The sequence below is a fragment of the Sesamum indicum genome, linkage group LG4 (assembly GCF_026168435.1).
Source record: "Sesamum indicum cultivar Baizhima isolate 11 linkage group LG4, ASM2616843v1, whole genome shotgun sequence".
NCBI classification, from domain to species: Eukaryota; Viridiplantae; Streptophyta; class Magnoliopsida; order Lamiales; family Pedaliaceae; genus Sesamum; species Sesamum indicum.
The window spans coordinates 14,550,733-14,569,520 of NC_142660.1; the positions used below are offsets into that span (position 1 = coordinate 14,550,733).

At 37.5% G+C, this 18,788-nt stretch overlaps 5 protein-coding genes across 6 annotated transcripts; 3 read left to right on the forward strand and 2 right to left on the reverse strand.

The window, feature by feature from the left end:
* Nucleotides 1–1,711: 1,711 nt before the first annotated feature.
* On the forward strand, nt 1,712–5,734 carry MC1 (metacaspase 1). The gene is made up of 5 exons (XM_011078243.3): nt 1,712–2,244; nt 3,855–4,185; nt 4,804–4,924; nt 5,029–5,238; nt 5,435–5,734. The coding sequence occupies exons 1-5, from the start codon at nt 1,857–1,859 to the stop codon at nt 5,492–5,494; spliced, it is 1,110 nt and encodes a 369-aa protein (XP_011076545.1). The 5' UTR covers nt 1,712–1,856; the 3' UTR covers nt 5,495–5,734.
* Nucleotides 5,735–7,511: 1,777 nt separating this feature from the next.
* LOC105160766 (uncharacterized) lies at nt 7,512–8,964 on the reverse strand. The gene is made up of 2 exons (XM_011078244.3): nt 8,073–8,964; nt 7,512–7,836 (listed from the first exon to the last, which is right to left on the reverse strand). Exons 1-2 carry the CDS (start codon nt 8,739–8,741, stop codon nt 7,708–7,710), a joined length of 798 nt encoding a protein of 265 aa, XP_011076546.1. The 5' UTR covers nt 8,742–8,964; the 3' UTR covers nt 7,512–7,707.
* Nucleotides 8,965–11,569: 2,605 nt separating this feature from the next.
* LOC105160767 (Transcriptional coactivator/pterin dehydratase) lies at nt 11,570–13,125 on the forward strand. The gene is made up of 3 exons (XM_011078245.3): nt 11,570–11,984; nt 12,328–12,520; nt 12,691–13,125. Exons 1-3 carry the CDS (start codon nt 11,646–11,648, stop codon nt 12,780–12,782), a joined length of 624 nt encoding a protein of 207 aa, XP_011076547.1. The 5' UTR covers nt 11,570–11,645; the 3' UTR covers nt 12,783–13,125.
* An 83-nt stretch (nt 13,126–13,208) lies between these two features.
* On the reverse strand, nt 13,209–14,550 carry LOC105160962 (BOI-related E3 ubiquitin-protein ligase 1). 2 transcript variants are annotated; one of them, XM_020693502.2, is made up of 3 exons: nt 14,390–14,550; nt 13,918–14,305; nt 13,209–13,828 (listed from the first exon to the last, which is right to left on the reverse strand). In XM_020693502.2, exons 2-3 carry the CDS (start codon nt 14,251–14,253, stop codon nt 13,337–13,339), a joined length of 828 nt encoding a protein of 275 aa, XP_020549161.2. In that variant the 5' UTR covers nt 14,254–14,305; nt 14,390–14,550; the 3' UTR covers nt 13,209–13,336. The 2 variants fall into 2 exon arrangements, with proteins under 2 accessions (XP_020549161.2, XP_088735681.1); XM_088879555.1 differs by lacking the exon at nt 14,390–14,550 and having other exon boundaries at nt 13,918–14,331.
* Nucleotides 14,551–16,061: 1,511 nt separating this feature from the next.
* FSD2 (Fe superoxide dismutase 2) lies at nt 16,062–18,663 on the forward strand. The gene is made up of 9 exons (XM_011078246.3): nt 16,062–16,230; nt 16,314–16,357; nt 16,690–16,764; nt 16,973–17,161; nt 17,439–17,610; nt 17,717–17,835; nt 18,034–18,060; nt 18,181–18,204; nt 18,280–18,663. Exons 1-9 carry the CDS (start codon nt 16,167–16,169, stop codon nt 18,490–18,492), a joined length of 927 nt encoding a protein of 308 aa, XP_011076548.2. The 5' UTR covers nt 16,062–16,166; the 3' UTR covers nt 18,493–18,663.
* The last annotated feature ends 125 nt before the right edge of the window (nt 18,664–18,788 follow it).

The following is an 18,788-nucleotide window of genomic DNA, read 5'->3' on the forward strand; positions in this document are numbered from 1 at the left end:
CCCCAAATCTCAAGCAACGTCATGTTAAAATCTTTCAGCTAATTCCCCCTATATGTGAAATCAACTCTATTAAACAGTTAGTTACAAAAACTTCAAAATTATCGAGTTGATTGGGTAAGACATACTCAAACATTCATATTCCCATTCAGATAAGTCCAAATTATGTTTTGATGCTTATGTTAGTTAGGTAACATCTGCAACTTTCCAATGATGTGCAGATTGCAGTAACCAACTTTTGGATTTTACTCTAAAGCCTTTTACAAATAAAGGCCATAGTGTAGTCAAATCGATAACCCAAACAATCTATACTCTACGCTTTTTTCTCTCGACAAACAACACTGTTTTTTATATTTCTTACTTATTTTTTGCATTTGAGCTTAATTTAGCTTGAATTTCAACATTTGATCACCTCATATCAATTATTGCATCATTATCTTTCGTTATTTCAAGCTTTCCTTTTTAGTAATTTAATTATTGACTTAAACATCAAAGTGTTAACTCCTGTTTTGTAGGTTACTTCTCAAATGATCTAAGGATTGTCATAAAAATCTTTTGACCATTGTGATCCTATTGAACCCCAAAAACCATTGTACTGGTGCTTGATCTGTTTGGTTTCAATGTTCTTATATAACATATTAATCAACCTAATATTTCTCAGTTTATTATGATATTAATGTGAACACATTTCTATTAATAAAAACTCATTTCAATATAAAAATTTGCTCATTTTTAATTATTTTTCCTAAAAATTCTATACTAATTGTATAAAGACCATCTAATGTATATTAATTTGACATTAACAATAAAATTCAGATACTATAATATATTTGGCTCGACATAATTATACTGAACAATAAGTGGAACCTAGTCAAACTAAATTTTAAATAAAGTTTTTTTAGAAAATCAATTTTGTCCATGCTTTTCAATTTTCTCCTCTCATATATATAATTTGAGTAAATTACAACAGTCCTTGAGTTTTATAATACAAATATCGTCTTATTATTTGAAAACTTATAAATACTCTATAAAATTAATAATTATCTAACAAATACCCTCTTATAATAGGCTGTCACGAGTGAATATTTGTTAGACGACCACCAATTTTAGAAAAATATTTATAATTTTTTAAGTAATGTGAGAGTATTTGTAACTCGGGATAACTACACTCTTCTCTTTTGAGATTTTGTATAATTATATGTAAACCTCATGTGGTTTGAGAAATTACATCTAGCACCCATGAAGTTTGCATCTATCTAATAAATAGGTTCCCCACTAGTCAAAATTTATTGAATTTGCTGATATTAACAAAAAAAATACGAATGAAAATTGATATTTACCATCAATTGACTTATTACTGATTTATTGACCTACTATAAGTTAGTAATGAGTTATTCAGGGTATATATAGATTTTTTTTAATTTTTTGTTAATATCAACAAATTCGCTAAAATTCGATTAGTGGAGAGACTTATTTGTTACAAAGAAATAAACCTCAAGGATATTGATGTAATTTTTCAAATTACATGAAATTTATGTGTAAATGACGAATTAGGAAACCCGTTTTAACCTATCCTATGTAATTTTGCATAAAAATATCAGACTAAAAAACCCATAAAAAGTATTGATTAAATCTTGAAAAAGTAGCCAATAGGAAGTCTCCTCAAACTTTTAATATAACTTTATAAATACTGTTTCCCTCTTTCTTACCCCATTCCCACCAACTCCAATTCCTCAGCAGCAAAATTGACCCCTCCCCCCAACCAAGTCTTCCTCTTCTTCCCATTTATACATATAAACACACCTGCCTCACAAGAATCGATCCTCCATCAATTAGTCTCCTCTTCTCGATCAACGAAAATGTTGATGCTAGTTAACTGCTCCAACTGCCACACGCCGCTCCAGCTGCCGCCCGGCGCCTCCTCCATCCGCTGCGCCATCTGCCAGGCCATCACCCGCATAGCCGACCCTCGTGCTGGTCCACCCGCCCCTCCCCCATCCTATCACCCCGCCACTTCCTCTTCTTTCAACGGGTACAACAACTACTACCCTCCTCCGTCGCCGTACAACCACGCTCCGAGCGGTCCGCCTCAGTCGGCCCACGGGCGGAAGAAGGCGGTGATCGTGGGGATCTCGTATAAGTTCTCGAGGCATGAGCTCAAGGGATGTATTAATGATGCCAAGTGCATGAAGTATATGCTCCTCAACCGGTTTAAGTTCCCTGAGTCCTCAATTCTGATGCTAACTGGTAACCTTCTTCTCCCTCTTCAATTCAATTTTGTTTTTTTGTTCTGTTGTTTTGTTGGACTTAATTCAGTTTGTTAATTTTTTTCCTGATGGATCTTAATTTGGGGAAATATGGGGTTTTTCTTTTTATGTGCTAGTTGAATTTTATGACTCAGTTAAGGATTTGACTTGTTTGATGTCAACTCAGCAAGTTGCATTGTTGGGGTTCCAAGAACACAAGATTTCGTAAACTAAGGACAATCTTTTACACATATGTATGTATGATATTTGAACATTTTGCCTTAAAGTTAATCAGGGCCATGTTCTTTACATGTTTATTGAGTCTTAAGGCTGTGTATTCAAATTGAAAGTCCATTATTGAAGTTCCAGAATTGCTTCTTCTGCTCTGGTCTTTCACTGTTGTGCACTATGAGTTGTCTAAGCAACTTGTGCTTTGTAATGCCAAAGTCTTTATGTGGTCAATGGCTTTTGAAACATTCATAAATTAGTTTTTCATTGAGATCATATTGTTTCTGGAGACATATCCATATTAGCGCACCATTTTCTTTGAAAGTTAGGAGAAGAAAGAGTGTGTTTATTATACCATTTCGGAAAGAGTGTGAAGACACATGCATAATGATGGAATGCTTGGGGCAATTGAATTTGAGAAAGCAAAATAAGGATCACCAATGGATCTGGTGTAGGTGAAACTGTACAAAATAATAATCTCTCTATTCCAAATTGTATCATGCAATTTGATTGAGCATGGAACTTTAGATAAGAGTGAAAAAGATGAATGCTTTCAATAATTTACACTATTGTCTTTAAAACTAGTTGTTGAAAGTTATCAATCTCGAATCAAATGATAAATTTTTAAGATAAGTTTTTATTTTAAGAAATGGAAGAAATATGAACTTTCATTTTGAGAGGGAGTAATTCATGCTCATTATGCCAATGATGCACGCCTGTCCAACTGTAATAGCCAAACAAAAGAGAATCTTACTTTTGATTTTAGAAAAATGCTCTATATTGCTGTCTTCAAATCAGGGATTATTGAAATGACGGGTGAAGAGATGGATCAAATCCTTATTAAGAAGAAACTGGAAATGAATCTCTTTTGTTGAAATTTGTTGTTAGAGAAATTGATTGTAGGTTGCGTCTCTCATTATTTGAAGTGATTCGGTGTTTGATAATTATCCATAAACAAGCAGTGAATATGCTGAAGATTGAACTTTTGACAACAGAGTTGAAAATGAAGTCCTGAAATGTAGGCCTAAAGTAAGGAATCTTATAGTTGTTTTCACCACAGTTGCAAATAATTGCAGTTAGAAGGGATCTCACAACAGTGAAATCTTGACATAGCATCAACAATGACAAGACAAGATTATGAGTCCTGAATGTGCCAACCGCAACGCCTTAATGGTTTCTTTTTACACTCAGCCATTTAAAAAAATGCCTTAGAAGACCAACACATGTCTTTATCAAGAAATTTTTTTTTTTCTGACTGTAATCACCAGCTGATTGATTCTTAGGAGCTGGCTGTCCTGTGCAAAAGGTTTGAGTTAGTAATTATTTGTTCCTTTGAAAAACTTTTAACAATTAACCAACGCTTATCATATTTCCAAATTTCAGAAGAGGAAACTGATCCGTACAGAATTCCAACAAAACACAATATTAGGATGGCGATGTTTTGGCTTGTTCAAGGTTGTCAGGCGGGGGACTCACTGGTGTTTCATTATTCTGGCCATGGTTCACAACAGAGGAACTACACAGGAGACGAAGTTGATGGATTCGATGAAACATTATGCCCATTGGACTTTGAGACGCAGGGAATGATTGTTGATAATGAAATTAACGCAACACTTGTGAGGCCTCTTCCCCCTGGTGTCAAGCTTCATGCAATCATAGATGCATGTCACAGTGGGACAGTGCTAGATTTACCGTTTCTTTGTAGAATGGACAGGTTTGTGGCTTTGGTTTTATACGGCTAGCATCAAGATTAACTGAAAATACTAGTGTGGATAAATAACAAGGTAAAAAATTCAGAGATGATTTCATGTTCTTCATGTGGGTAGTAACCTCCACTTGGTGTTAACCATTAAATCGAAGTATATGATGTCATACAGGGAAATGTTTACATCATCAGGGGCATCTGAGCTCAAAGGGATAAATGCCCAACTTGAAAAACTTTACATTAGAGTGTGATGATAAAATATCGATATCAGCTTTCAAGTGAGTTACGAACCTACCAACTCGGGTCGTCTCAAATTAGCCATATGGTCATATAAACCTAAGTTGAGTTGCTATCCACGTGGTAGCATCAAACTGCCCAAAACCATAAATGGAATCTTAAGGCTAGTGGGTGGGTTTCACCTGTCTTTATCTCTTTTGAGGGGGTGTGACCGGATAGGGAAAAGATATTTCACTTTTAATGAGAAGATATGATAAACTCTTCTTCCCTCCCTCCCTCCCTCTCTCTCTCTCTCTCTCTCTCTCTCTAAGTGTACTTTGTCAACAGCCCCTTTCTGCTAAATAAACTCTTCAAATTTCAGTTTCTTGAAACTTTTATCTGTCAATGCAGAACCGGGCGATATGCATGGGAAGACCATCGTCCTCGAACAGGCACGTGGAAAGGCACAAGTGGGGGAGAAGCCATATCGTTCAGTGGTTGTGATGACGATCAAACCTCTGCTGATACAGCTGTAAGTTTTGTTCACTCTGCTGAAATCCTTTTTAGTGAACATTTTTAACATCAAGTATTTCTTCCAGCTAGTAATTGGATTGACACAAATGATACATTGTACAGGCTCTATCTAAGGTGACTTCAACAGGCGCAATGACCTTTGCTTTCATCCAAGCCATAGAGAAAGGACAAGCAACTACTTATGGGAGTATGTTAACTGCAATGAGATCTACCATCCGCAGGACTGACGAAGATCTAGGAGGGTCAGGGGGTGTTGTTACAACACTTCTCACGATGCTTTTGACTGGGGGAAGTGGTGTTGGGCTGAGACAGGTATGCCTTCTCAGTTCTCACCTTTACCACATTGGTTCAGATTTACATACTTTTTCAGCCATATTTGTACTATGTTTATAAGCGCATGGTACAAGAAGAATTGATAGTTTGCCTCTGTTAAGCTCTGCACGAAATAGATTAGGTAAAACTAACGCAGACTGCTGTCAGAATTTAACTTGTTCTCTCTTGCTTGCAGGAGCCACAGCTAAGTGCTAATGAACCATTTGATGTCTACGCAAAGCCGTTTTCACTGTGAGTTGTACGCAGAGGCGCCCTTTGCTACAAGTGAATTACATGATGGCCAAACTTTTTGTTCATAGCATCTGGCGTTGTGTAAAGCCCTCGACCTATTATTGTTATTTCTTTGTTACTTTATTCATTGGAAACTTGCAGGCCTTGCAAGGCTATTATATTCGTGTATAACTGAAACGGCCTACTCTTTTAGTTTTTGCTTTAGTTGTGTTTGAGTGAGTTTATAGCTTTTTAAAATACCTTATGATATTCTTTTCACAAATCGAGTTTCACTTAATTAAATCAGTCACAAAGCAGCTCCGGCACCTATTAATTTTGCACCTTCTAACATCTCGTCTTCAGGACTCTCCTCACGCTTTTTCATTCACGATTTTCTCTTCTCTTCTTTGTCGATTCTTTTCCTCGTTCCTTTTTTCTTGGGCATCTCATACGGAATAGTTGATTAGATCTACAAATTGAAAGACCTCGTTGCATAACCAGTTAGAAGGCCATGCAACATGACATCATAATAATCATTTGTTAGAAAGCCGCTCAATATGGTCATCTGAAATCACTGCCCAAACAAGGTCTGGCATCATCCATTCGGGAGGTAATTCCCTCCTACTGTGAAGAAGCCAGTGTGTGTATTCATTAGAGATTCTATCCAGTATCCCCTCAAAGTCAGGTGGAGCGCTTTCCGCATCCGACCTAGTTGAAGAGGTACTTGACAGACTCTCTAAGGATACACTATCACTACGGGATAACATAAATTCTAGATCAGCTGCACTTGATACTCCATAGAGTATCAGTTCATTTTTCTTATTCATCTTTTTCTATTTTTCAGAATAGCTCTGCTCCCCCCCCCAAAAAAAAGAAGAGAGACTTGTTGAAAATCACCAGTTGGGTTGGTCCAACCAAGAAAGACATGGGATTTTTAGGCGTAAGATTCTTTTATTACGATATTTCTAGTTCCCTTTCAAACATCCAATTTTTAGAGGCATACTTGTGTATGTTATCCCATAAGACTTATTTAAGTTTCAAGGAGGTGTCAACCGGTAATAGAATGTAGCTAGATAAAAGGCACAAAGAAGGCCCGGGTCATCCAGCTTATATGGAGAGTTAAGTGATAGCACCTGCTTAAGTAAGAGGGTCTTCGTGCAGTTAGCTTCTGTTCAAGGCGCAGAGGGGAAGATAGGCATAGAAGGGCTTGCAATGATCTATTATGTTGAAGGTTTGCCTGCTGCGATTGAGGAATGAATCGATCATTTGACTAAGATAAAAAAGATCTTTTGCGGGTAGAAAAGCTCCGGTACGCTGGGGGATAGGTCAATTTACCTGGTTAGATCAAATAGATAGGCAAATGTTTTTCAAAGGGATCGAGAGAGTGAAGATCATCTAACTATGCCAATGGGGGATAATGACACGTGGCTACCATGGCCATGGAAGTATCGACCTGAGGGACTGACTTGGAAAGGTCTCTTCTCGCACTTATCCAAGGACAACGTCTTCGCTCAAAGACTTCTTGCTTGTCTTCCCCCGGTCTTTCGACAATGGGTTCAAAACACTCTTTCTAGAAGACTCGTCAGCGGCTGACTCTTCCTTCTTATTGCATGAATCCCAAACCCGCCATTTTTATCTTCTTTTTTTTTTTTCTTTTTGTCTATCTGTGTGATCTAGTCATGCAGTGGTAAAGGAGAGCGTCAAAGTTGCCCGAAAATGGGAATGGTAGTGAAATCCGTTGTCAATGGATTTTGTGATCGAATGTCCGAGTGAATGAGCTAGAAAAGAAATCTAGCCTTACTTGCGGGACCGGTTAAAAAATTCCCCTTATCTGATTAGATCTTAACTGATAACTAAAGATTCCCTTTATTTATATTTAATGTAATCATCAGCCATCTATTCTGGTGTGCAGAGCTAGACAGAAGGTTTCTTAAGACTCGGCCAAACACGATCTAAGTTAGAAAATTTCGTGTTGAGATCAAGGTTGTTTAATACATTGCCAATTTTCGTTTACACCACACTTACAAAATTTACGCCACCTCTGTATGTGAAGTAATATTTATACTGCATGTAAAATATAATCTGTAACATTCTTTCCTAAGTCATGTTGATATTATTTTGTGCATACACTTGACCATTTGCATATATGTAACGCAAGATGTTTAGAATCAATTTAGTTTCTACACGAGAAAGCTAAGATCAGTGAAAACAACATAAATATGAATGATACGCAAGGTTTTATGACCTTACTCGGTGTCCGGAAGCAGTACTGACTACTGAGGTAGTCTCTTGCTCAATGTCGTTCTTTAGTAGCAAACGTTGCCTCTTATATCTTGCATTGTCCTTCAAAGCCATGTCTTCGTACTCCTATTACAACGGTATATATCATCAGATGATCTTTGGATTTCGCAATCGGCCAACTTGATTAAGGAGAAAGGAGGATATAATAGTAGGGTGAATTACAATGGAATCCTCTGAGGTTAACGAACCACAGATTGTTAATACTAGAAGATAGTTGTCATTTTTCTCAAATATAAAAGATAATTATAATTATAACAAATTTTAGGAGAGTTAATCATAATTTACCATATAATATTAAGTACCTTCTTTACTTGTTGAGAGAGTTTGTACCACTTCTTGCTCAATTTCTTGCTCGTTTCTGCAAATGAGGAGCGCTTGACCACAGCCCAGTTGGCCATCAGGAAGAAAGCATAGGCATTGCACGGCCTCAACGGAGAACTCCGTCTCTTGAGCATTTTCTCGAACACATTGTCTCCCTTCCCTCTACCCTTACTTCTTTTTTTGGAAACCAAACTGCTTCCTGAAGCACCATAAGTTCCGGTACGGTAATACTTCACAGGAGACAGAACCCCACTCCTCAACCTCGTCACAACCTCACCTCTCGACCAAGATTCTTCACTCACAGTCACTGCATTTATATCCGCATTGCGTCCTTGATCCTCCGGAGTTGAAGTAGGAGTCAAGTACGACAAAGATGTCGACGGTTGGACGGAATCCCGACCAATTTCCGCGACGTTTGCGTCAGGACGGTCCCCGGGACGATTTTCCTTTTTATGGACGTGGAGCTGAAGGGAGAACTGCAACTCGCCGGTGTCGCCTTGGACTTGAACGGTGTCGCCGGTGAGAAACCCGCATAAATGGAGAGGAATGGGAGGAGACTGCGTTGGGGGGGATGGCATTGGCGGGACGTCCATTACATGATTGCTATCATCATTAACATTAGCCATTGATGACGAAGAGATGCTGTCCATGAAATGAAAACGATAGAAATGCAGAATTTTGGTGCTTAAATGGTTCGAAGTTCTCCGACAGGATTGTGATACAAGAGATTTACCGGCGCGACTGATCGATCACGGAACGCCGCGCTCCTACGTTCGTTGTTAGTGGCTGTTTGACCAGAGACAAGCGGGTCTCTAGACGTGGTCAGCCTCAGGCGTCACCAAGGTAATGTCCTCAAATCTTTTTCCAGAAATAGCTCGTTTAAGCTTTGATTAAATTTGAATTAATTATAAAAAATATAATATATTTGGTGAAATGTACAGGTACATCTAGTCTAACAAGAATTTTGATCATACAACAATCTTGACTTCAGTGGATAAAATAAATAATGAATAGAGCATATCAGTCCACAAAAATATTTCGAAAAGTCTTAAAAGTTATATAACATTATAATACATAAAAAATGGTATTTTGATCAGTGCACCATAAAATTGGATCAAAACTTAAAGCATGCCAACGAAATAAGCTCGTTGTTATATGAATGCCACAATTAGTGGGTAATTGCAAATTTTCAAATAATAAAAATGTATTTGTAATTATGTTAAATCTCAGATGAGGTGGCTGTAATTTATCCAAGATAAAATTATTTTTTTCCCAGAAAACCTTTGAAATTATACTTGCACCAAATTGAAAGTTTGTATGATTTTTTTTTTTTTTTGACATCAATATTTTTCGTTTAAACCCTAATGGAAGAGGTACAATTGTAATCGGAGAATTCTTGGAGAGGTTCAAGAGTAATTTTAAATTTTTTGGGGAGAATATTATTTTTATGAGAGGTTTAAGTATTATAGTTATACACAACTTTTCCAATGGCGAGTGTTTTTAATGAAGCCACATGAATAAGTTAAAAATCATATGTTCGAGTGTTAGTAGATTTATGTAAGTAATTTATTATAAAAACCACTTATCATATTTAATATGAGTTTATTTATCATATCAATATATTTCATAATTTTTAATATTCATGTAAATTATGTAATCACAATGTTTATAAAAAAGAAAAAAAAATGAGTGACTGTTAGACAGTTTTGCTCATGTTTAGGGATGATGGTGAATTCACAGAAATCAAAGTGTCTGCCTTAGTAGCCTCTTACTCGAAGAAGGAGGGAGCGACTGCGTACCATTTTCCATAGCTACTAGATGATCTAGGCAAATACTTGGGCGCTTGTTCATGGCAAACTTTCTAAGGCCACATAGAGTTATATATTGATAGGGCGCAGGCGACAAGGGATAAAAAACTTGAAATTGAAGCTCTTAAAGAGTTTATTCTCGCGTAATTATTGAAGTTTATTCTCAGTGTCTTCGAAGATTTCAAATTAAAACTAAAAAAATCATATAGGGGCTCGGCCGAGTTTGCTAAGCGTTTTTGTATTCAGGGTCTGGAGATGGGTTTCTCACCTCTCTATATTCGATATTTAATGAAGGGTAAATTACATTTTTGGTCCCATAAGTGGACCCGATTCCAATTTTAGTTCCATACTAAGGGCAATTCGCACATTTGGTCCCGTAAGTGGATTTTTTTTCCAATTTCAGTCCCGGTTGGGGATTTCCGTTAAAACTTAACGGCAGCTGCTGAAATTCGTTAGATGTTGTTAAATATGGAGGGAAAGCATGTAGAATTGGAGGGAAAGCATGGAGAATTGGAGGAAAAATCAACAACTTTGTGGAAATTACACTAGACCCTCTTCCTTCTATTTAAATCCCATTTCTTCATTTCTCTCTTGCATTTAGTAGAAAAAAATCTCACAAAATATGGCTGGTAATAGAGAAAATTTGTCATTGTGGAAGGCTTGCGATTTTGAAAACCTCATGGACCGACGACAACCCAGGTAGGAGGTTTTTTGGGTATACGAAAAAAAGAAGCGGATGTGGTTTTTTTCATTGGGAAGATCCGCCGATGTGTGCAAGGGCAAAGGTTATCATACCCGGATTGCTTCGAAAACTGAATAGAATGAAGGACAAAATTGCACAGATGCAATAAAGACAAACTGTTTTAGTTTATTTTTTGGTTGTATCTTGGCTTATGGTGTTGTTTTAGAAGGAAGAGGATATAGTGTAATTTCCACCAAGTTGTTGATTTTTTCTCCAATTCTCCATGTTTTCCCTCCAATTCTACATGCTTTCCCTCCATATTTAACAGCACATAACGAATTTCAGCAGCTGCCGTTAAGTTTTAACGGAAATCTCAAATCGGGACTGAAATTGGAAAAAAAATCCACTTACGGGACCAAATGTGCAAATTGCCCTTAGTATAGGACTAAAATTAGAATCGAGTCCACTTATGAGACCAAAAATGTAATTTACCCTGAAGATGAACGGGAACTTATCATCTATTTGGCCTTGTTCTCCACTTTGTGAATGAGAAAAAGTACTTAAAAAATGTGAAATATATCAACAGTAGCCTTCCCAAAAATTCCCATATAGCTTCACTTAATTATTAAAGAAAAAGAATAATTATATTTATACTCTTTAATTTATATTTTTTTATATAAATTATTTTACTTTTTAAAAAATTATATCGTATGCTCATTAAAACATTAACGTTATTTATATAAAGTATTAATATTTTTAATTAATATAAATAATTTTTATAATTATATAAAAAATATGAATATTTAGTTTAAATAGAATATAGATCGAAAATAATTATAATTATTAAAAAAAAAAATTCACTCAAGAAGCCCCGAATGACAGGCCCACTAATACAGAACCAGTGGTCAGAATTTGACAGGGGGATGGGCAGCTGAACCGGCCGTTAATGCCAAAGAAATCGAACCGGTTTATATCCACCACTGGATAACACAAACAGAGTCGAAGACAGACAGAGCAATCCTCTAACCAAAAACGCAAAGGCAAGAGCTCCAACTCTTCCTCCCATGGCCTCCGCACCACACCTTGCCTTCTCTCCCCTTCTTTCTCTCTCTAAAACTCCCTCTCGAAGGCCCCCAAGCTTCCTCTCTTCTACCTGCAAGCGAAATTCGCTCAAGATTAGAGCTACGGCCCCGGATTTGCTGGGGGATTTTGGAGCTAGGGATCCTTTTCCTGCAGAATTGGAGAGCAATTTCTGTGAAAATGTTCTCGGGAATGTTAGCACAGAGCACAAGATTTTGATTCCCATTGCTTCTGCTTTGTCTCTGGCGCAACAGGAGTGCGTTCCCGTTTCTCAGCTTCAGCAGCCCATGTCAGAGGACGATGCCAAAAAGCTGTTGTTCAAGGTTCTTCACTTTCTCCTTTATTCTTGAACCGGATTCTACTTTTTCTCCTGGTAATGGAGGATTGTACTGTCAATGGAAGGATGGTCGTCTATTGTAGTAGTAGTGAGATAATCTTTAACTTAGCGAGAAAACTGAATGGTTGTGCATGCACGAGGAATTTGGTTTTCGAATGATGTGAAAATTTGCATTTGATTTCTCACATGTATTTTTCTTATGTTCGTAACTCTTAAAAGTCGCTGTTTGCAGATAAATAAAGTATTTCTAGTAAGAAGAACACTAAAAATTAGGATAGATGATCAAACGTGTGGTATAATCCGTCATGTACGAGTTTACCTTCATGCAGGTTGTTGGGTGGAAAATTGTACATGAAGATGGGGGTTTAAAGCTACAAGGTCTGTGGAAAGTAAGGGACACGAAATGTGGGGAAGAACTCATCAACAGGATTACCAAAGCTGTTGAATCAACTGGACACCTTCCAACTCTTCACTTGGATGCTCCCAACCAAGTTAGAGCTGAATTATGGACTTCTTCAATTGGTAAGCAACTAGATCAATCTGTTCCATGGATCCTGTTTTCCTGGGGTTTCTTCATTTCTGCGTTAGTTTTCACATTTCGAGTTTTTGATTCTTGTTGGGGTTAGCATTGTTGCTTCATTTAAGTTGCAACAGCAGACAGTTTATCGATTTAAATGTTTCAATTGGTGCAGGAGGGTTGAGCATAAATGATTTCATTGTTGCGGCTAAAATAGATGAGGTTAAAATATCAGATCTTCAGCCTAGACTGAGAGCATGGGCGTAAAATCTTGTAATATGTAAGCTAATTTCGGTCTCGTTCATCTGGTTTCTCTATAATGGCCTTAGCTTGGTTTGTTCTGTTGGGCCCTTTTGGGAATTCATCTCCTCTAAAGACACATAAATTTTGGAGCATTTATCACATAGAAAATATAGGATCAAGTGTACCATTCCCGTCTGATCTTTCCCTCCATTTTACTGTACTTTCTAATAGATGATCATGACATACTACTGATGTCTCTGTACTTTTTGTCATTTGAGTTTGATCTTTTAGTGGGTGTTAAAATGCTGTATGTAAACGAGGATGTGTCTGATTTTATACATCTTAAGCATTGATATTGCCATCTTTATCTTTGTGATCATGAATATATGTGCAGAGACCTAGACATTAAGGAAAAATGCATTTGTAGTGAACATGGTAGTTATCTGCCCTTTGGATTCACCTTCATTAGATATAGAACACACAAGAGTTCTTGGCTTAAACAATGTCCGATTTTCCATATCAACTCTCCATAAATATAATCAGTTTCAAGAGATTTTGGGCAAGGGCTATAGATCTTCCTAGTCGAGAGGGAGACAGACTTCAACACTGGTGGTCTTAAGTGAGCAACAAACAGGGCAGACCTTGGTGACAGAATCGCACCGTGTGCAGACGCAGATATGGCGGCACGGCCACATCATCACTGTGGCCAGCTGCCTCTCGCAGGCCTTGCAGTCGAGCCTCACCGGCCCCACCCGGTCAGGATCCTCGTATGATGACTCTGCATCCTCCTGCTCTGTCTCTGCATAACGTCGTGCTGCATTGGCCTCCTGCAGACCTGCTTGCAGGGACATTGTCGTCCTTTCCAAACACCTCACCCGGATTAGCAGCCTCTCCGCTTCCCCCTTGTAGTGCTCCACCATCCTTTCCAACTCCGCATTCTCTGACAACTTCCCATGCAGTTCCAATTCTTTTGCTTTCAGTTTCTTGGCCGCCTTCTCCTCCGCAACACGGTGGAGGGTCCGGCGATGCTTCCCCAATACTCCAGCCAACGACTGCCTGAGATTCTCATTCTGCATGAAACAAAACCACCCTTCTCTTCAGCAGAAGTTAACAACTAAACCAAGAGAGAAACTCATTAGAGTGCTAGAAAATCCAGTACGTGGAAGAGGAGGATCTGATCAACTTGTTCAGTCTGGTTCTTGATTTCCATGGAGAGAGAGTCGAGATCATCCTCATCAGCTGCAGTCAAGAGGGACGTAAAGGAGAAGGGCTTGAAGGGTGCAGCATTGTTTAGTATTTGTTGCACTTGGGAGTGGCGGCCATTGAGGGAAGCAAAGTGGGGGCCGTGAAGATTGAAGAGGTTGATCTGATTGCTTGCTGCTGCTGCGGGAGTATGTTCTATGGTTTCTGCCTCAACTTCCTTCATCTTTCTCTTGCGCGAATCCTTGGGCACCGCACCAACAAAGGTAGGGGCACCTCCATTGTTGGCAAACATTGCAGAATCGCGGAAGTGAGAGAGCAGTTAAAAAACAGGGCCTCCCCTGTGTCTGCGAGAAGACAACATTCACATAGGAGTAAGTTATTACAGTAACAAATCATCAAAAAGGATTGCAAGAGAAAGAAAACGAGACCTGTTGGAGAAGTGAAGATGGGGTGGTGGTGAAGGGCCATTGATGGAAGAGTAATAAAGAGAAGAGAGTGAAACGGTGGCAGCGTTTGAAGAAAATCCATCCAACTCTTCATACCAACAGACGCCTTACCCATTTTCATCGAATCTCTTTGCAAATTTATAAGCAGTCACTTCACTTCACTTCAAAATCTAAGACCAAAAATTACTTAAAACAGAAAACTAGTAATTTATTTGGTAGCGCGTGGTGTCATATAATGGAATTAAGCAATTAAAATGACCTGCAATTTTGGATGGATTATACTTGCTAGATATTGTAATCTAAAATTATATCGACTTACAATTATTATAAACTTGAATGAGTTTTACTTGATATTTCAAATTGCTTAATGTTAGCAAGGCTTATAATCATGTGTATTGGATTTTTCTTGAGAGAGTGCTTATTAGAATAGGCTTCCATCTCAAACTCATCTCTTTGATTACTACTATTTCCTATTTTTTTTGTTTAATGGTGCTCAATTCGATTTTCTGCTATCTGGTCTCCGCCAAAGGGACCCTTTTATCCCAATGGAATTAAGCAATTTAAAGTTTGTAATGTATGGATTTTAAATCTACGTATTTGAAATATCTTCTTTGAATTTACAAGGAATTTGTGTAATATTTCAAATTATTTTGACCCACGTTTTAAGAGCATTTCAAAGGGATTTATAATGACTAGGTTCTTGAATGGATTTCAAATCCGTCTTAATTAGACTTAAAATTTATTGAATTTAATGAAGGATTTAAAATTTGTTCATTTATTCTATTGGTCAAACAAGTGAGATGGATTTCAATTGTGAATTTTAAATCCACAACACTCAAATCTATCGATCCAAATACAGCATAAGTAAATTTGACTCCATGAATTTCATGACAAAAACTAAGCTACCAATATTACAAATATATGTCGTTAGAGAGATTTGTTTTTTATTCAAATCAAATTCGATTGAATTAAATTAATCAATATTCTTTTTATGTGATTGGCTATCTATATAATAAATTTATCATAAATTAATTATTATTTTTTAAATTATATATTAATTACATAATGAATATATTATGTATTTTGTAACGTACTTAGATGCTCTCTCCGAACTAAAGGAGACAAACAACATTAGCTAACTACGACGAGATGAAGTCATGATGTCCACACTCCACAAATTTTGCCTTGCCATTTCTCGTACTGCACTGCACAATCTAATGTAGTACAACTTGTACCCATTTTGGTACCAAATGTCCTAATTACCTTACATTTCTAACTTTATTTTCAAGTGAAAATTCTTTTTTCCAATCAAACTTGCAGCTATTTCATTAATTATTGTACAAATTTTGCACGTGAATTTTTGAGTGGTCATAAAATTTGAATTTAGAACCTTTTATTTGATTTAATCACATTGTCTAAAAATTTAAACATTCAATATTAATATTTTAACCATTATAATATAAATATCTTTATATTTAATACATAATAATTATTCATTAAAAAATAATATAACTAATTTTTCATAAGTTATAAATTTACTGTATTACGATTATTATAAATTTATTGTACAATTAATTCGATTTGAAGAAAAAAAATAAAGAAGAAGAGAAAAGAAAATTCCTCTCGAGTTTTTGTTTTGTACTTGTGATAGTATAAACAGTGTACTCACTACTCGCGCCGATAACACACGCCCAAAGGTCAGTCTACTTGCGCTCTCGCTCCTTCTTTCTTACAGATTGTTTGCGGGAGCAGAGAGATTATGGCTGCGTCTGCTGCAGCAGCGATTGCCAGTCCTTCGGGATGTGGGTTGTTCTCCACTCAAGGTTTGTCAGCTTTGTTGCTATTTCTTGGTTCGTTGTAGCGTGTGCATGATGTATGTGTTTGGTGGTTGATGACTTCGTTGCAGGATTTTCTGGGTCGACCCGCAGCCTGCTATGGAGGAAAACTGAGGTGTGTAGTTGTGTATTTTCCTTTGTCGGTTGATGGGATAGTGTTCAAGTTCGTTTTTTTCTGAGTAGGATGGACAGTTTCTCTCTTCTTGTGTGTTGAAGGTTTGAGTCTTGTTAGGCAAATGAAACTCAGTTTTATGGTGTCAAGGTGTTTGACAAAATGACGTATTGGGCTGTGAGGTTGTGTGTTGTTCTTCGTTTTGAGAGCTCAATTATTCTAAGTAACTTTGGGATTTCCTTGCCTTGTCACTTAAGGCGGGATAATGGGTTTGCATTTGGTATGTTCTCTTCTGGTGATGTTGATACGAGGCTGTTTGGATGTCTTTCTTGCAGAAGCGGAATGTAAGGAAAGCTGTTAAGGGTGTAATAAAGGCCAAAATTGAACTTAGCCCTCCACCATACTCCCTTGTAAGTGATAAATATTTCTTGTATGTGGTTATCTTCTTACTCTTGTTTACTAGTATGTATCATATGTTTCTTTGCTGGTACCTGTTTAGGTACATCGAGGTCCTAACTGTATAACTGTGGAATCCTGATTTAATAACATTGTCATCCGTTATGGTGATTGGATGTCATTACTTGGCATGTCTGTAATGAATCTTCATTGAGCATGTAGGACGGTTTGGAACCTCATATGAGTCGTGAAACATTTGAATACCATTGGGGGAAGCATCACAGAGCCTATGTTGATAACCTCAACAAGCAAATAGTTGGTACAGAACTGGATACAAAGACGTTGGAGGAAATAATACTTGCTACATATAACAACGGTGATCTCCTCCCACCCTTCAATAATGCTGCACAGGTATATATGTCTTTCTCCATCTCATTGCTTGCATTTGCATTTTTGTGGACGTAGATGACTCTTAAAATTTTCAGTTCTTTAACAATTGATGCCAAAGGTTAATGCTAGCCTGTTGTACTTGTTTGGTCCTTATTATCAAATAAGACATGAGAAATGCTGCTCTTTTCAATCGATCATTTTCTCATATCCAATTTTTATCATCTGTCATTTGATAACTCAAAGGATCCACAATGTGATTAAAGTAACTTTCTAAGATATAGTCCCTTTTCATTGCTAGGTGTGGAATCATGATTTCTTTTGGGAGTCCATGAAACCTGGTGGTGGAGGTAAGCCATCCGGAGAGCTTCTAGAACTAATCAACAGAGACTTTGGTTCTTTTGAAGCTTTTGTTAGTGCATTCAAGGCAGCTGCAGCAACACAATTTGGTTCTGGTTGGGCTTGGCTCGTATGTAAGCACTTTCCAGAACTTCCTTTTCCATTAAGAACCTGTATGACATTATTTTCACATTTTCCTAAAAAAGATAGACGAGCTGAAAGCTCTCTTTTCCTGTGCAGACACAACAAATAAACTCAATGTTGGAAATGCAGTGAATCCCCGTCCATCAGATGAGGACAAAAAGCTTATCGTGGTGAAGAGCCCCAATGCTATAAATCCTCTTGTCTGGGATCACTCCGTGAGTACCTACATGTCTTCTTTTTGCTCTATATGGTTTGACTTCAATGTCTTTGTTTACATAATTCATACCGTCACAATTGATAAACCACGTACATGTTGATTTCATCTCAAGAGTTATTGTGTTACTAACTCTTTGCCTTAATTATTTCCTATGCATGGCCTTTACTGAAACTTCTTTTTCTTTCTGTTATTGCAGCCACTGCTTACTATAGATGTCTGGGAGGTAAGAGATTGGAACTTTTAAACCCCCCCCCCCCCCCCTCCCCCAAGCCTTGGAAGGACTTGTAAATGATCTCTAACCTTCTTGGTGCTGTTTCCTATTGTTTTTCTTTCTTTTTGGCAGCATGCTTACTACCTTGATTTCCAGGTTAGTCTTCTCCCATATTTGTGATTCTTGTTTTACTTGCTTTAACGGTAATCATTACCATGTGGTTTGTTCCAGAACCGACGCCCAGATTATATATCTACCTTTATGGAGAAGCTTGTTTCTTGGGATGCTGTAAGTTCCAGGCTTGAAGCTGCAAAGGCTCGGGCTCTTGAGAGGGAAAGAGAGGAAGAGCAGAAGAGAACAGAATATGAAGGGGATGAGGAAACAAACTCCGCAGCAGTGGAAATGTATTTGGAAAGTGATGCAGAAGATTCTGAGGCTGACTGATTCATTTTAACAGTGAGGATTTTGCATCAGACTTTTGTCTTGAAAATTTTGATATAATAATAGAGGCCTAGGAGGAGAAGACAGATTGTATCAAGTATGAAGCACCCACTGAGTTGTTAGCATTCCCCTGCCCTTTCATCTGGCATAAAATTAGATTTATGCATTACTTAACGGCCGGCCACCTAATTTATTCAAGAGTGACGCTCACTGCAGTTGGAATGAGCAACCGTAAACATTGAATGCTTCTTTCTTGATAGACCCATGGGGTGAAATTGTAAGTTTGTAACTCTAACATC